An 18,224-nucleotide genomic window follows, 5' to 3' on the forward strand; every position below is an offset into this window, starting at 1 on the left:
AAGCTATGGGCAGGTTAAGGTGCTGCTAATTCTGGGCTATCTCCTTGGCCTCCTGCCAGATGTGACAACGCAGTGCTGACATAGCAGAATGCAGTATTTTAGGGCCATGTCTTTGAGACGGGTGCTGCTGGGCAGGAGCTGTGGCAGGGAATGGGGCGGGCAGGGCGGTGAGCAGCATCCAGTGGTGAGGTCTGCTGGAGTCCTGTGCAATGGGCACCAGATTCATGCAGGTGGCTCTTGCCATGCACTCCCCCTTCACGAGGGCCTGTTGTCACTGTGCCCCATGATGCTGCTGCAGTGCCAGGGTGTGGGTCTGGGGACAGGGGCAGGACAGGCTGTGTGCTGGGGCAGGATGGGGTGTGCTGCCTCCAGAGCTCTAGCTCGCAGGGTGTCCTCCAGGCATGGCCGCCTCAGCCACTGCTCAGCTGGAGTCCCCGTGTGTCCTTGTGCCTGAGAGGTGTGAGTGCTTATGTGTTGTACACTGTATGCTTTTTAGATCATTTTCTTCTTTCCTACAGTCTGCTCTGTATTTTAAGCACAGCATTTTGACCCACAAAAAACTGCAGCTGTTGTTCACATTAGCTACATAGGTGTAATGCAAGCTAGTATTCAGCCATGTGTAAAGTACTGTCTGTTTTCCTTCATGTACCTTAGTCCAATTCTTGATCTCAGTACTGCATTACCCGATGTTTTTTTTGTATGCTGTAATTTATCTCTTGCAGGCTTGAGAGGGCATAACTTGAAACTGTACATTGGGAGAAAGCAACTGGCAGTGATGGAGGGAAAAGTCAAAGCCAACATCAGAAAACACATGCCCTGTTGGCAGTAGGGTGAGGTGGAGTTGGCTCTTAACTACTACACATGACTCTGGAGAGCTGCCCTGTGTGGCACGGGGGTAGGTACAGTGCCTTCAGCAGCACTAGAGCAATGCAGTGTCCCCTAGAAGCCCAGCACTTCTTGCCTTTGGTTCAGCCCCGAGTCTCAGCAGCCTCCTGGGTGCCGTGGTGGTTGGAAGTCTGGAGGGCAGCGCTGGCCTGGCTTTGCTGTGGGACTCTGCCCAGCAGTGCCTCTGCTCTGTGGTGGCCCCTTTGGCTGCTGAAGCAGCTTGCTCCCACTGACCTGCGCTATAGCAGGAAGGACATAGCAAAGATTTTGGTCTGTTCTCTAGCATTTAGTAGCTTAGACATTTTCAAAGGCTTTGTTTTTTTGTGGGGGGGGCTAGCATGGGTGAGTAGTTTTTCAGTGTTTTGAAGTTTGGTTTTCTTTGCTTTTTCTGAAATTTCAGTTTGTCCCTCTCTGCAGAAGGGTCAGTTTTCAGATTGCAGCTCCCAGCACTGGGTTGTGTTACTCTGTGTGCCACCTCCTCCAGCCCTTATTCTTTCTAGGTCTGTTTTCTAGCCCCTCAGATGAGGGAGGGCAAGGGGGAAGGAAAGAATGAAAGCAGCAGTTCTTATAGCTGCTGTGATAGCTTTCTGCACAGAGCAATCAACATGATGTGATTTTTTTTGAGGGATTTATAAACAAGTTTTGAAGTCACAGAGGGAGTATGTTCTTACCCTCGAGGCACATATGGATACTCATTAACGTTAATGGAAGCTGCAAGCATTGAACAGAAAATAGACCATGCAGTGGTAAAAGACATGAAGATCTAGTTACCCATTTGGGAATTGCATTGTGCCCAAGACTTGGCAGTTGGTACTTTAGTTGTGCTGTGCTAGTCTATCCTGTGTACTTAGTGTCTCTTTTTTTTTTTTTCCCACTTTAATATAACAAAGTTGCCTTATATATTCCTCTTCTCTCTTTTCACATTAGGATGTTGCTCATTTGCTGAGAGACACAGCACCTGTGTGAAAAGGCACAAAATTAAATGTGCAGCCCCCCTGCAGTTCAGCTATCTCTCTGCTCTCAAGGGTGAGGGAAGCTGTGATGTTCTTGATAATGGAAAAGCCTTAATAATGCGAGTTTGGGGAGCGTTGTACTGATTTACCAGACTGCAAATGCAGCCAGTTCAGGAGGTGGCTGCCTGCCCTCAGCTGAGCTAGTAAACCCTGCGAAACACTTGTGATTCCTTTTGAGTGCGTGGGCTTTTCTGCAGCATTTACCCCAGTGCTCCAGGGTTCAGGAGAGTTTATAAGCCTGATTGCACAAACTGCACTTGTGAATTCACACCATTCTGCCCCAGAATTAGCAAATCATCTAGGATCTCAAAGCAGAGTTGGGTATAATGGAGACATGCTGAGTAGGAAACGTTCTCCAAGTTGCTGCCACCCTGAGGTCTGCTGAATGCATAGGGTCACTGTAGTCCTTGGACACACCAACAAGACAAGGAAATGTGAGCCACTTATTCATGCAGTCAGCTGGGATCTAGGAAAAAGTATCAACACAGGTTTCATATCATATGACAGTCACTAGGCTGCTTTTAGAGCCAACCCAGCCCTGGAGGTACTTCAGCTGTACTTTTGAGGTGTCTGAATCAATAATATTTACCAGAAAGACCACACTGAAGAGAGAGCCTCTGAAGAAAGCTGTCATGTGGGTGTTCTAGTCCACTGCATGGTTAGTTTGCAACCTCGATAGACAGCCCCTAAGTAACTGGAAGGTTATAGTGTCAATAAATCCATTCATTATCATCAGGTCACTGTGTGTCAGTGCTGAAATATTGCAAGAAAAAAACATAAGTCATCATATTTGTGACTGTATTTCATTTTTTATTTTGTTTATGCCTCAGGGAACCATATTACTGGGCCTTCTCAGCATTTCCACCTGTGAGCTGAAATACTATGAAACACTAGATTCTTGCATTATTTTGCATCACTGAATGGCTCTGAAATCAGGGCCAGGAGAGGGGAGGAGAAATCCAGGTAATTCTCTTGCCTCATTTTGACAGCCCTTCAGAATTTGTTAAGTAAAATGAAATGCGCGAGAAATTACAAAAATAACCATTTTGGAGTACTTGTACTACACTTCTGTTCTCCATACTGTCTTTGGCGTTGTCTGTTAAAGACATTGTGGACAAATGGTAAGGGCTTGAGGGACCAGACTGAAATTCTGAAGTCTCTGTTTACACTCAGAGCTGGTCTGTGATAATAACGGGTCTGACAAAACTCATTTGGAATGAAAGGAAAAACACAAAGCAGTTGCACTTTTTACACTGGATTTCTACCTCTTCATCTTACTTTATTTTTAACTGGTGCTCTAATTCTGTTTTCACTTAAACCACCAAATGAGGCAAATCCTTATAGAGGGAAACATGACTGAGCTCTCAAGGCATAATCTGCCAAGAGGTTGGTACTGGGAGGGGCAGGCACCCATGTTGGCTTTCCTGAAAATACACAGTGCTTAGCAGAGTCTCGTCCCAAGAGATTTAAGTCTGACTCCAGGTGGAATCCTGTCACGGCTATCCTCTGGTAATTTCTTTTTAATGACTCTTTGAATATAGTAGTCTTGGTTGGTGCACTGGTTTGCTGCTTTCATCTCTTCCACGTGGCTTAATCCTGGATGACATCAAGCAACATATGCCTGACATGCTACAACTGTGTTTGGCACTTCATGCTTTTCAGTTCGTACATGTGCAAACAGTGCTGTGTTGGGATAACGTGCATAACAGTGACAGCTCAACAGAGCACAGATTCCTTTTTGCCATGCCATCAACTTGCCTGGAGGTCACAATGTACCAGCCTGGGCTTTTCATAGATGCATGATGGGGAAAAAAAAGCAAACACAATTTTTTTGTGCTAATTTTAGTGACCATAACTTTGAACTGCTGATATGTCAAAACAGCAGCACATCCCTCAAAGCCCAGTGCAATTTGCAGCTGGCTGTTGGGTCAGAGTGAAGGGGGGCTTAGATGTGCAAAATAAAAAGCTGGAGCATGGTGTACTTGACATCATTAAGAGTCATAGGTTAATGTCCATTTCCAGTGCAGTGGTATAATACTTGCCATGGTTTTCATTATTTCTCTGAGATAATCCTGAATGATACTCTGCCTTCAAATTCACAACCAGCCTGCGTGTAACGATTGAATCATTCTAGCTCCTCTTACGCCTAGCAGTAAAGCAAAACGAATGCTACAAATACAGGACACTTTGAGCATCAACATGCGTGGAAAACCTCAGCTCTGTGTTGGGAGCAGTGTTACGTTTGGGTGGCTGGCCCTAACAGTGTTCTGTGCGATGAAGAAAATTCCTGGCATTTTTCCCTCTATGCATGACTGCCAAGGGAGCTGTCTCCCATTTCCTCTTGGTAGAATACCAAAGGATGGCTTGGCTATAAATCTTGCCTTAAGATTAGTGTGATACTACAAGTTTCCTCAATTTGGAAAGTTTTAATGGGGTTAGATTTTTAGTTGTGACGGTGGAAGTCTATTAATACTTGGAATTTGGTGAATAAGATGGTAAGTAACCCTTTGATTAAAAAGTTGGGGGGGGAGAGCAAACATAGACGTGCATCAAGTACAAACTTGAAGCTATAACACTAGTGTGGATTCAAAAACTTGATATTATGTCTAGCCTGTTTAAGTATGAGTTTTCGCAAACAAAAGCATGGAAACTCAAGATATTCCATGGTTCTGACTTATTTTTTATTTTCTGTTAAGATGAGGTAATTTTTAGTGTTGTACATAAATATCTGCAGTGACTAATTGTTGTAAGCTCCCAGTCCTGCAAATACATGCTTGCGTGTGAGTAAGTGTTATGCCAAATGGAGACTTCTGTAAATAATACAAACCATCTCCCAGTGGTGTAAGTGGAGGAACGGGGCTCTTCACAGCTCTGCCACTGGCTCAGATGACCTTGAGCATTTCACATGTCTCTTAGTGTCCCAGATTCCTCCTTTGTAAAATAGAGATAGTAACGAGGGCTTTGTTTTGTGAGGTGGTTTGCAATGAGCTTATGATCAGAGTATTTCTGCTCACAGCCAAAACTTGGGTTAATGGGATGTGTGTGAGTGCTTCTGTGAACAGTACTGTAGAAATGGCCCTTTGAGTAGAGAAGAGAATACGTGAAAAAGACTGTCCTTGCTTAATGTGAAATTCCACACATCTGGCAGGGTTTCATTTGTGAACTCAGGGCAATCACTGTGGAAATGAGAACTTCAAGCAGGTTCTCAGAATAGGAACTGCTCAAGTTCCCTTTCCCAGCCTCCTGTTGGGATCACTGATGCTGCATGAATAAGGATGGCAAAATCTGGGCTGCAATTTTGGTCCAGCTCAGTGAAATGCTGAATGCCATCAGTTTAGAGCACAGGATATGGTAGGTAATAACCCCTCTTGGACCTTAGGCTGTTCTGTACTGTCCTATACCAGAGGCTATGCTTCAGTGGTATTCATGAATTCCTGCCAAGAGCTTTGCTTCTGTGCAACAGCAAAATGTAAAGGCTGTAAACACTGAGTTGTGACAATAGCTTCTGGTTTCCTGTGGTTCTGGAACTGCTGAAAGCATGAGTCTGTTCCTTTGCCCTAGTGACAGCGGGAGTAGATGGTAGTTCAGTCTTCACGGGGACCTTCAACAGCTGCAAGATCGGATAAAAAGGAACATATCTTGCAATGAACATTTGCTTGGCAAAGGAAAAGATATGTTATCTGAGAAGGCTGACTGGGATAACAGTTTCATCAGACACCAACTTTTCATTGGCAAAGCCAGTGTTGGCTTGTCCCTACACTCAGACCATTGCGTTCTGCCCTTAGTTGAACCATTAGGGCTGGCTCAGGGGCTGTGCTGTAAGGTTGGATGTGTCCAAATTATAAATAAATGAGGAATGAGAAGGGGAAAACAGAATGGAAGGAGAAAAGTGGGAAGAGGAGGGGAGTGCTCTGTGTGTGCTCACTGCAAACACAGTGTGGGAGAGACAAGGGGAAATAACAACACAGTTTATTCATGTACTGAGCATTTGGGAGCAAATTATGATTTTGGGTTTCTCTGTCCAGTCATACTCTGATAGTTGATGCCTGCTTCTTCCCTTAGATATTGACTAAGATCTTTCAGCCTGTGATGCTTCTCTTGCTTTAATTGCCTTACATTTACCTCAGCTTTCCAAACATTTTTGCTCGAGAACTTCAATTTTCCTCATTGTTCCATCTCTGTCTTCTGCTGCTTGGTCTTTTTTTCATTTTTTTGCTGGAAAATAATCAAGGCTCTTTCTTGTTTCTGCTAGTTCTGCCTGTGAGTTTAACTGAACAGGTTGTGCAGTCGTGGGTGACATAGGAACAGCTTCTGGCAGCAATTCCCCTGTTCCTTTTTGTGCTCCATCCTTGTCTTTTCTTTCTCCATCTTGTTTCTCAGGTGGCATTTGAAACAGGAGAGGGCTCTCCCAAAGCTTGTCTGGAACTGCATACAACACTGTCAAAATGGTATTGTACACTGCAGCCATACCAGGTGAATTAGGGTGATGAGGCCTGGCTGCACGACCTGTGTAGATCAACACTGTTACAGACTTGACTAGTTTCACTAGGCCCTTCTGCAAATCAGTGCAGAATGGAACGATAGATGCCAAGCACACAGAGAAGCTCCAAGTGGGAGTCAGCTGATAACGTATGGCTTATGTGTAATTTTGTCAACACTGTATTTAGAGTTGAGGAGGAGAGAGGAGTCACCTCTATGGAGATGATGGTAAAATGAATAGCTGTGACGCTCTTTTCCCAAAGCCAATTACACTGAGCATTTCAGTAATGCTCAGCCTCTGACCACAGAGGTGTTATATCTCCAGGCACTGCTGCTCTGGCAATGCTCTGTCCACTTCAGCTACCATCATATTCACACAAAAGATGCTCAGTGACAACCTGCAGGAACTGCTTCTGCAGGGTCACATTGTGTCCTTGTGGCAGAGGCAAGAGTGCCCTGTTAGATGAACTCTTGTTCGGTGGCGCTCCGTGTGCTTTCTCCATGCTTCTGCTCCTGTGACTCACTTGACCCCTGCCATCAACCTTGTGCTCTGTTTTGAAACAGCTCCATGGCAGAAGCACCTGCTGGACCTGTCGCTCAGCAGCAGCAAGAGGCTGTTCATACAGTGGCCTCGAGGAAAATAATTGTACAAAGCCCACAAAATTTCTGGACTTTGTTAGTGAAATTTGTTGGTTCCTTGTCACTGGTGGGAGACACTGAGGAAGCACAGCAGCATTCGCGGGGCTGCTGTGCCTGTGCAATAGTCAGACACAATTCTTTATGTGTTGGAGTCCTTAAGAGGTCAGTATTCTGCACAATATCACCTCAATAGGTCTGCCAGCTTAATTTAATGGGCTTCAATTATTTTAGAAGCTCGGCAAACAGATTGCTACTTATGTAAGCAAATAATGGATCTGACCTACTTATTGTATCTGTAAGTAGAAGATAGGCATTACTGTGGATTTAAAAAATGAAGAGTCTCATATCTCCAGGCAAATTATTCAAGTATTTTCATATAAGCATCGCTACTGTTCTGGACAGGATATTTGTGAACCAAAACAACAATTATATCAAGTGAGCAAATACAGACTGTTTTTCTAGATAAATGAAGTAGGTGAGCTGAACTTGTTGTTTCACTAAGTATTTGCTCTTTCTCTAGCTTGATTTCCTCCTCTGTTGTTTTCTCTGTAAATCATTTAAGAGTCCACTCTTTGGGTTCAGGTACTGGATTTAGAAATCACACAGAGCCAGGAATTCCTGCAGAGATCCATTTCATTCAGTGTTTCTATGAGCACTGGGTCAGAAGCCTCTCTACTGTACCTTCTCCAAGAAGTTCTTGAGAGTCCAGCAAGTGATTTCACACATCACCTCCCTCAGCTACAACAGTAATCAAATAGATTATTATAACAGTGTTGTTCCTGTGAAGCCAGGAGTCTCATTCGGACCGGAGTATGCCTTTGCTTACATGAGCATTGCGAAATGATACCACAGAGGCCTTCAGTGCTCTTTGGGCAGCAGATAATATATGAATAAGTAGCTCAGCCTTCAAAGGCTTACTGGTATCTTACTGTGGTGTCTGCTACATACCAAACTCATGTGATGTTGGTGTCTAAGGCACGTGTTGGTGGGACTTAGCTCTTCACATTTACCCAGAGCATCCCTTTCTGAGCAAGAAGAGAGATCTTTTCTTTCTGCAGGTCAACAGAAATGCTGCTGCACTTTCAGCTGTCAGGGACCACAGCCTGTAGAAACTCAGTCAAACAAAATGCAGAGCCTCACCAACTTCTGCATGACGTTTGGGGAAGGCGAGATGAGTAGCTACAGAGGGGGAGAGGGACAGCCAGCACAGGATGACAGTTAGAGGAGAACTGGGCTCTAATAGCTGCACCACAACCAAGATGCTGAGTGTGGGGTGGCGGGGGCTGATGTCGCCCATCGTTCTCAGCATGAAATGCAGCCAGTTTGTGGGTAACTGTAAGAATAGAGCGATAACAGTTAATTTACAGTAAAACAGCAAAAGCTGTTCAAGTTTCATCTCCAAGGTGACAGTCAAGATACCATAAATGTTGCTTTAAAATTCAAGGGCTTTACTTATATTGCTGATCTGTGGCTATTTTTCCCTACCCTGTTGTGACCACATTGAACTTGTCAGTGCTCTGACTCTGAATGGTTTCTTGCAGTAGAGCACTAGAGCCATCAACGAGCACATACACTTTGTAAATTAATTTCTCTGCAAGCATGGTTCAGTAGTTCTATTTACACACTCTCCATGTAATTCATCTAATGATGCTTGTGATTGATAAATTCCCGTGCCAATTGCCTTTCTGTATCTAGAATTCCTTCAGATTTTATACAATTACAGAATTTTTTAGTGTTACTGGTGCACTGGCTGCAAAATCTGTTTTGCGTACAGACTGCAGGTTGTCTGAAACAGAACAAACCAGCACTTCAGCAGCAATATTGGTTTTGCGTGTGGGCAGTGTGAGGTTCCCACATCCCCAGTAATCCTCCCACCTCTTCCTCCTTGGAGCCTGCTTCCACCGGAGCTGCTGTAACTTACACCTATGGAAAGCTGTGGCTCCTGGCCCCTTCTGTCAGGGCATATTAGTTCAAGGATATTTTTCTAAATGGATATTCAGAAACCATTGCAACCCAAAAGAGTTACTGTGAGATTTTTTTTTGTTTGCCCTCAATTTGCACGCCATTCATCAGTTTTCTTGTAAAAGGAGGATGATTCAAACTGACTTTTCTTTCTTATCCAAAATCTCAGATTTTATGCCTTTCCAAGGCTGTGCTGATTGACAATAACTTTTAGCTTCAGTGAATAGTACAGAAAGTCTTGATTGCAAATAATTTGTAATTATTTCTCACACATTCTCTTTTTTTTTTTTCTTTGACTGTTCAGTGTTACCTGGGAAAATCAGGGACATCACTTACTCATTCTTTAAAAGAACTAGGATGTGAAGTTCAAAATATATGAAAGCATGAGGCTAAGCATTCAGGAGGAGACTTAGACACTTCGTAGTTTTCTGAAAGCTTTTGGAGACCTTTTCACTGGGGAAAAAGGGTAATAAGCAAAGCCCAGTGTGTCAGATAGGTGCACAGAGAGGTGGAGAGCTCTGGAGGAAAAAGCCTGGAAGCCAGCCTGTTCTGGAGTGTGGCAGTTCAGGGAGGGATACTGATACATCGAAGCTTTTGAAATGTCCTGCCATCTCTGGATCTGTGGTCGTCTTAGCAGTGCAGAGCAGAGGCCCTTCAGCCCCTGCCAGGCTGGCCAGAGGCTTTGGCGCAGGGCAGTCAGTGCAGCAGGCTGGATTTTGTCAATCCCCCTGGCATGTGCAGCTTGTAAGGAGCTGTGGAATTGAGGCTGAGAATTCAGTTGTGTGACCCGGATTGTCAGCCCTAAGCCCAATCTGGCGTCAGCGTGTCTTCAGCCATTGTGCCCATCACCTGCAGTGGTTGTATTGTTGGATTAGTGCAGGATTGACTTTAACTGCAGGGCCCAGTTCCACTCTCTGTTATACTGGTGTTTCATTCTGGAATATCACTATGGGAGCCACAAGGTTTCTACCACTTTGAATTAGAGCAGAAGTCAATCCTTTTAAAGGTTGAAATAAATTGTAGCCAAAATAGAGGGACCTGAATACTTTTGAAGAAGTGTCCTTAATTAGAGCCGTGAGACATCAAAGTAGCACATCAGTATTATTTTACAACACTGTCTTTTAGTCCTTTCATTTTCAGTTTAGTTTTGTCGTCTTTAAATGCCCAAATAATTTCCAGTAAGAGCTAAAAGATTCAGGAAGGGGAAGAAATATGTACTGCATGAAATCATTGTGTTGAAACCATCTCTTGCTTGGAAACCTTTTCCTTACTAGCCTCTTCTAGAAACAGAAAAGGTTACCTGCAGGGAAAGGACTTGTGTCCATAAGGACAATGCTATTTTGAAAGCCTTTTTTTTTTTCGTGACGGAGATATGTTCCCTGATGCTACTTCAACCCAGCAATGACATTCCTATAGCCATTTTCTAAGATGCATTTTTGTGTGTGGTTTTTTTTTTTGGTTGTCCACAGTATAGGAACATTTGTATTCAGGAATGCTGTGGAGAAAAAAGATACATGTTCAACACTGCATGTCTCTAATAAATACATTTAAATTTGCTTTTGTTTCCTACTTTTGCTTTCCAATGATGGGAACCACTGTGCAAGGATTGATATAAACAAATAAATTAAAATAAAAACCTTGCCTAAGACACCTTAGAGCCTGAGTTGGCAAAAGATAGATTGTGAAAAGTGGCCTAAGGGGGTGGAATGATAGGCAAGGCCCTGTGTCTTGCGAGAAAGAGATGAATTAAACTAAGGTCTCCTAAGTGCTAATCTTTTGCACGGTTCAGAGGACTGTGCCTTTTTAAATTCAGTTTCACTAAGAATATTCGAATTTCATCTACAGAGATAATGAAATCCAACCCAATATAAGCACTGGTGCACAAATGCGCTTAAGATCATGTACAACTTTGAACAAGCAGTTCATTTCATTAAAGCCAGTAGGGTTACTTATAGTCTTGAACTTACACACACACACACACACACACACACATACATATATAGGTTCTGTGCTACCCTAGAGCTGGATTTTCTCTGTTGAATTATGTGATGTAAATCCAAATCTGTGTATCTTTAATTCAGCATCCAGGAAATTCAGTGTTTAATTAAAGAAATAATATGTCCTTTCACTCCCAGAAGCTTTTTGATAGAGGTACCTCTCAAAATACAGCAAGATTAATTTATTCTGCATTTAAAGTAACATTTTAAAGAATTTTTAAAATGTTTAGGCTTCAAATAATTCCTTCATTTGAAAAGAAATTGAATGTTATTGCTCTTTGTGAAAATTGAACGGGAGGAGGTTTCCTGTTACATGTATTTTTCTTCTGTTTGTTATGCTGAGTAGCATAAAGAATCAGCTTGGTCTCAACTGCAAAAGCTGGTAAACACCCAAAGGACAATAGAAATGACAAAATTAATTTTAGTTTTTAGATGTTTTCACTCATTCCTTATAGAGTGAGCAAATAATAAAAAACAATGTGATAACAGATTTTCATGTTTCAATTTCTCCTTCAAGAGTAAAAAAATACTTCAGAAGGATAAGATAAGAAGCATTCTGTATTTCCAAAATTAACTATGAAAGGCAGATTATCTGGGCATGTCTGAAAGCTATGCGTAACCTTTGCACTACAAATATCTCATTTCAAAAATGTCATATTCTGCTTATTCAGTAGGGCTTCCGTAAGGCTATTTTAAGCACTGTGCTTTTGCTTCTAGATGAGAAATGAAGTTATTACAGCCTGCATGTTTTGTTTCACTTGCAGTTTATTAGAGCTAGGTAATTCCTAGATGTAGGATACTATTAAACAGGAAGGGTTCCTGCCCAGCGGTGTATACTTGGCAAAGTTCGGTTTTGTTTGTAAGGATCATCATGCCTCCAGTTTAACAACTGTGATAGTTTGGGCAGTCCTGATGCAAAAAAAAAAATAAAAAGGAGCCATTAGCATCATACCTTGAGCTCCCACAGCCAGGGCAGCTCTGGTGAGGGCACAGAACCACGGAGCAGTTGCTGAGATACCTGCCTCTGGATGCACAAACTCCTCACTGACCTGGTGATCTCTCGCATTTGAGTGTCTCTGAAGTAGGAGACACAAGAGCTTTGTGGTGCCATTTGGCATGACCAGTTAAGGGAACGTGCAGCTGGCAGGGGGAGAAACGGTCCTCACTTTCATTTCTTCCATTTAGCTTTGGATCAGGCCCTGTGTGCGCTGAAGTACGAGCGGCAGTCTCAAGGCAAGTTACTGGCGACAGTTGCACCAAGGATGTAGTAATCTGTGTTGAAAAGCATTTAATTACTCCATGTTTAGAGCAGACAACAGGGCAGTATGTGTATCCCCAATATATCAGCATGGTTTGCTTTTCATAGGAGTTTATGTTCCCAGCAGGCACCGAATGCTTTTTCTGCCTGATAAATGTCAAGTACTTAAAGTAATCTTGCCTGTTCCTCTCTAGAGATTGCCAAATAATCTCCTTTCATTGGCTATGGGATCTTGCCAGGCCTTTTTCATTCATGCACATTTATGCCTGCCAAATGTTGGTAACACAGGAACCGTACAGCTACTCCCTGCTTCTTTCATTAGCTTTGCACAGCTCTGTTTGGTTGCAGAATTTCTGGTTTTGTTTTGGTTTGTTGTTTTCTGTTGTGGCGTTGGTTGGTTGGTTGGTGGGTTTTTTTAGGTTATTCTGGGCTGAAAGGGTATAAACTTTCTAAAGTTTTTTAAATAGTCAAAGTGTTTCATTTTAAATTTTAGTTTGAAAAGTCCAGTTTGTCAAGGAGGGAAAAGGATCCCAGTAACATACCAGCACCTGGAAATAGATGCTTTTACAAAATAAACTGTGGCAGATGAAAACATGCTTTTAATAGAAAATGGAAAGCAAATCTTTCACCTTGTCACGTTTTACTGTGTGTTTTATACAGCAACACTGGGTCATTTGACCTTTTTGTTGATAATGTCACCAAGATATTTTAGGCTAATGCTACATATCATGCAATGGCAGATGAGAATGCTGTATGTGTCACTGCAGTACTTAATTTCAACCCATGCAAAACCACAAGACTAGATGGCAGAATGTCAATCATTTTTCCATGACATTTCTTATTTCCTTTTCTGTAATGTAATAACTTGTGAGTGTTGTATATGCAAACGCCAACACCTAAGGACAGGCCTAGACCATGTGGCAGAACCTTATCAGTTGGATAAAAACTGTGGAAATGGAAGAAGGGAAGAGGTAAAATATGTTATTTCTAGCACTTTGTTTGAGAACACAGTACTCATAAGCACTTTTAGCTATTTTTAGGTAAAGATATCAGTTAACACTAGCCTTGAATGAGCTTCAGCACAAGAGCATCTTTTGATTACTTTGTCCATCATTAACATCTCTCCAGATAAAGAGATGGAAGAGCGGGGTTACGGCGGTGAGACAGAGCATGTCCTCAGAGTGACACCCGTGGCACAGGAGACACAGGAGACAGGAGAGGGAATGGGGCTGTGAGGAAGGCACAGGAGCAGGAAACATTTGTATCTCTGGTATAAATTACGGCTGGTAGCATGATGCACAGGGAACTGAAGATTGCAAGAAGCCTCTGTGTAGAAAATACACAATTTTCAAAGGCAGCAAAGTCTGTAATCCTTTAGCCAGTCTAAAAGTAGAGTTCGAGCCCTGGGCAAGATTTTCAGAAATGATCAGGCAGTTTGTGCCAGTCTCATTGACTGTCTCTTCGTTTTAATGACACCAATCTGAACAAGATTGCTTTTGCCAGGGCTGTAAATCAGATTAACAGAGGTGTGGGGAGAGGATCGAGATCAGATTTATGTCAACAGAATGTATATGAATGTAATAATACAAATAACAGACTAAACAGAAGGAAAATTATGATTTAGCTGGAAGCATGGCAAGAAAAATCTGCTAGTATTGTCAAATGCATCAAGAGTAATATTTTCTGCAAAGCCCAAGTGGTTCTGGTAGCCTACATCTCATTCCCAATGTCTATCCTAATACATTCAAGAAAATTAATTTGGGTTAATTAAAAAGACAAATGTGCATTAGGATATATCCACAAAGTGAAAGTCTTTCAAGCTACAAAATACCATAATCTGTGGTAGCTTTTGCGTGTCCCTAACCTGCTGCAAAGTGGAACACATTAATTGGAATTATCATGAAAGCATAATATAGGGGGTTTTTGTGGTTTTTTTTTTTTTTTTTGTGTGTGTGTTTTAATTCTGGTAAGGTTTATTTTTCTTTTTGCTTTGTCTACATTAGTTATACGTTAAGCTTAAATAAATGCTGCGATTCTGTGAAATGCTGTCCATGAAGAGCGGTGTCTTTGTGTATGTGCACATGCATACATTCACAGCTCCTTATTCCTAAACAAAACCAGAATTTTGTTTACCATCTGCCTATATTGCTGTGCTTTGTAATAGTTGGAGAGGTTATTTAGCCGATGAAAGCAGAAGTGTGACAAGGTGATACCACCAGTGCGAATCCTCCTCTGACCCTGAGCAGATCCCATCAGTAAGATGCTGTAGCGCAAATATCCTCCCAGGCTGGCAGGACACCGTCTCTCTGCTGGCAGAGCAGTGCCTCGCTGCTGGCTTTAGTAATACAACTGAGGCTGGTTCTGAAAGAGGGATTTTAACTCTGTGAGCACCGCCTGCTTGGTTTCATATTAGAAATTTGCTGGCTGTTCTGTGATGGGTCAGCAGAATGTGTCTGGAAATTTCTCAGAGCACCGAGTTTACAGTGGCAGATCAGTCGCCATGAGTTGCAAACAGCAAAGGGTGGTAAGACAGGACAACTGCTATTCTAAACTGGCCTGCAGGTTATGCAGGTTAGGATATTTTTTTTTTAATTGGGAAATGTACAGTGAGGTATCAAGGCTTTTAATGCAGGAACTATTTACCCTATAGGAATCTAATTTAGTTTTAGTATAAGTGGTAACTTTTGCTTCTGAATTAGTTAAGTCCACTTAGGATAAAAACTGACTTCATCCAAACATTGAATGAGGCATTTTATTAACCCTAACATTTAATGAGATATTTTATTAACTATTTATGCAAAGTGAACAAAATGCAATTTCCACTGTTTTTTTAATTGTTTAATTCATAAAGAAAAGTTTTTAATAAACCTTTGACCTCTTATTTCAAATGAATTTCACCATAATGTTTTGATCTGTAATTTCAAAGGTTAAATGGTCTACCATTTCTAGAAGTAACATGTTTGGGAAGGATCTGAATCTGTGAGGTACTTTGTTGCCGCTTGATTTCACTGAAGTCTCATTAACTCATAGGGTAGAGTCCAGATAAATGATTAGGATTATCCCAACAGCAAATTTTACAGTGTTGATATGTGTTTTCTTTCTCAATGCTGAGAAGAGTTTTGTGCTTTATGCAAGAAGTTGCTATAAATAAAAAGGTCTTGATTCATCCCTGTGTTGTTGCAGAGTTACATCCCTGTCATTCCAGTATGAATGTCCAGGATGTTAACTGTTCTCTTGCAGCCATAAGGAGTTCATTTGGATACTTAGTTTTATGTCTTTGACAGCTCTCCGGGTCTTCAAAATCCCACAGTGGTACTTGAAAAGCATAACATTTAAAAATGGAAATTCCCCTGTCCGAAGAGTTTGGGAGAGAACAGATGTCTTGGAGGAAGGGGAGTGCTCACTGGTTAATAGTGGAATGTCAGAGCATTCTGGGGGAAGATTAGGAGTGTTTTGAATAGGATGTTAGTTTTGTAGTGTTCTATTGATGCAATACCAGAGAAAACCAGCAACTGCCTAGTCATAGGAAATCCTTTCCAGAATTACGACAATGTAACAAAGATTCTATGGTTGACAAAGTGTGTTGCATTCTTCTCATGAATTTATATTTTATTCTGTTTTCAGTGTCAGCCAAACCAAGACCTCACAGTGATGAATACACAAAGAAGATTCCACCTCCGAAGCCGAAACGAAATCCAAACACTCAGCTAAGCACCTCTTTTGATGAAACGTATATCAAAAAGCATGGCCCTATGAAGACAACGCTCACTAGGGATGCCTCTTTGTCGCAGGTCAGCAGTCCTGCCCCAGACACAGAGGAAGAAGAGCCTGTTTATATTGAAATGGTTGGGAATATTCTCAGAGACTTCAAAAAAGATGAGGATGACCAAAGCGAAGCAGTCTATGAGGAGATGAAATACCCTATATTTGACGACGTAGGCCAAGATTCAAAATGTCAATGTGAATATGACCATCACACTTGTTCTTCTCAGTGTGTTACTCCCACAGTGCCTGACCTGGATTTCACCAAGTCTCCAGTGCCATCTACTCCCAAGGGCTTGCTTTGTGATATACCCCCACCATTTCCAAATCTGCTTTCTCACAGACCTCCACTGCTGGTGTTCCCACCAGCACCAGTGCAGTGTTCCCCAAATTCTGACGAGTCTCCTCTAACTCCACTAGAGGTGACAAAGCTTCCTGTTTTAGAAAATGTGTCTTACATCAAACAACAAGCTGGAGCTTCTCCATCTTCACTGCCACCTCATACACCAGGCCATCAAAAACTGGAGAAAGACCAGACAGTATCTCATGGAACTAGCACCCCTGGGCATACCTCCTCACCTCCTCATCCTTCTACCTTATATAGAACACAATCTCCACATGGTTATCCTAAAAGTCACTCTGCCTCACCTTCTCCTGTCAGTATGGGTAGGTCTCTTACCCCCTTAAGCCTCAAAAGACCTCCACCTTATGACTCTGTACATTCAGGAAGTCTCTCAAGAAGCTCTCCATCAGTGCCTCATACTACAGCCAGAAACACATTGCAAGAAGGAGGAAAGATGGTAAATGCCTCAGTCAGTACCTATGGGTCGTCATCTCAGAGTGGTTCCCGTTCTCGAACACCCACCAGTCCTCTGGAGGAACTAACCAGCCTCTTCACCTCAGGACGAAGCCTCCTGAGGAAGTCCTCCAGTGGCAGAAGATCTAAGGAACCTGCAGAAAGTAAGTTCTTGATGTAATTTTCCCCCGTTCTTCCTTGTATAATATCTTACGGTATATTTTGCTAAAACCAACACTTGCAAAAATCAAATATCTCAGAAGTCTGAATTCCTTATATAAATTTCTTGTAATGAGAAGAAAAGTTATTATTGTTAAAATTTCTTTAGTCTTCATATTGTTATATTTAGGATGCTTAAGTATATGCATACTGCACTACGAAAGTACAATTCATGGTTTGGTCTTGCAAAAGTAGTCAGTTTTCATTAACTTTTCCACATTTGTAAGGGTCCAGTGTGAGTTGGGATCTTCCCACGAGGTCACATCCTTCCTTTCTTGCTGGATGCTAAGACACAGTAATTGTCCAAGAAGCTCGTAACAAAATAGCCCAACTGTAGTTGTATTTGTCAAAGATCCATTGATCGCCATGAACTCGGCCAGTGATCATGGTGTGTATGATGGGAACCGGAGCTACCAGCTTAGATGATTCCTCTCCTTCCAGCTGCCTCCTTCTGTGCTGTGCTACAGAGTCTCTCTTTCATTTGTGGTAGTGTGCGTGCTTGGGAGGCCACACCGTGAATTGATCTGAAAACCAACATGACCTATAACGTATTATCCACACACAGAAAAGCACAGGAGGAAGTTGTACAGGAAAACCTTAAGCCAATATTGACTTTTCATATGCTGTATCATAAAATCATCCCATATGTATTCGGGTTTACACAACATACACCTATTTTGGAGCTAGTGAAATATGGAAACTCCCAATGAAATCAGCAGGAGTCACAGGTGTGAGCGGAAGCAGAACCTGGCACCAGTATTTCTGTTACAAAAACGTTCCCGTTCAGTGGTGTCAGAGATGTCGTCTCGCAGTGGAAGGCGGCCATAACACCTCAGTCAGAGTGCAAAGTGGGCTCAGTACGCTTTCTCCTTTAACTTCAGTAAAATCAGTTTATGACTTTGAAATCTTGACACCTGCCTAATGGAAAAAGCTCTCTGGAGAACAGCTGATCTTGTGTTTGTCTAAGTGCTATATTATACCTATTTGGCAGCTGTAACATATTACATAGATGTGATAAACTACACTGCTTTACACCTGATAAAGGAAGAAGTTCTGGCTTCCAGGCTACCATATCACTACAGAAGTGAATTCTTCACTGCCTTGCTGGTTGTGTTTGTGTCTCTCTGTTACATTACTCATCGTAGCACAGTCACATCACTTTGCAGCACACTCGTTGGGCTCACAAAAACAGCCCCTCTGGGTTTGCATGGGCA

General features: G+C 42.3%; 1 protein-coding gene across 5 annotated transcripts in view; it reads left to right on the forward strand.

Moving 5' to 3' along the window:
- Window positions 1-18,224, forward strand: part of NYAP2 (neuronal tyrosine-phosphorylated phosphoinositide-3-kinase adaptor 2) — a 137,662-nt gene that overhangs the window by 66,638 nt on the left and 52,800 nt on the right. For all 5 annotated transcript variants that reach the window (XM_071812477.1, XM_065844809.2, XM_071812476.1 and 2 more), the window contains one exon: window positions 15,858-16,955. In XM_071812477.1, coding sequence (XP_071668578.1) covers window positions 15,858-16,955 — 1,098 coding nt within the window. The remainder of the gene's footprint in view (window positions 1-15,857; window positions 16,956-18,224) is intronic.

Source organism: Patagioenas fasciata, chromosome 9, assembly GCF_037038585.1.
Source record: "Patagioenas fasciata isolate bPatFas1 chromosome 9, bPatFas1.hap1, whole genome shotgun sequence".
Classification (NCBI taxonomy): Eukaryota; Metazoa; Chordata; class Aves; order Columbiformes; family Columbidae; genus Patagioenas; species Patagioenas fasciata.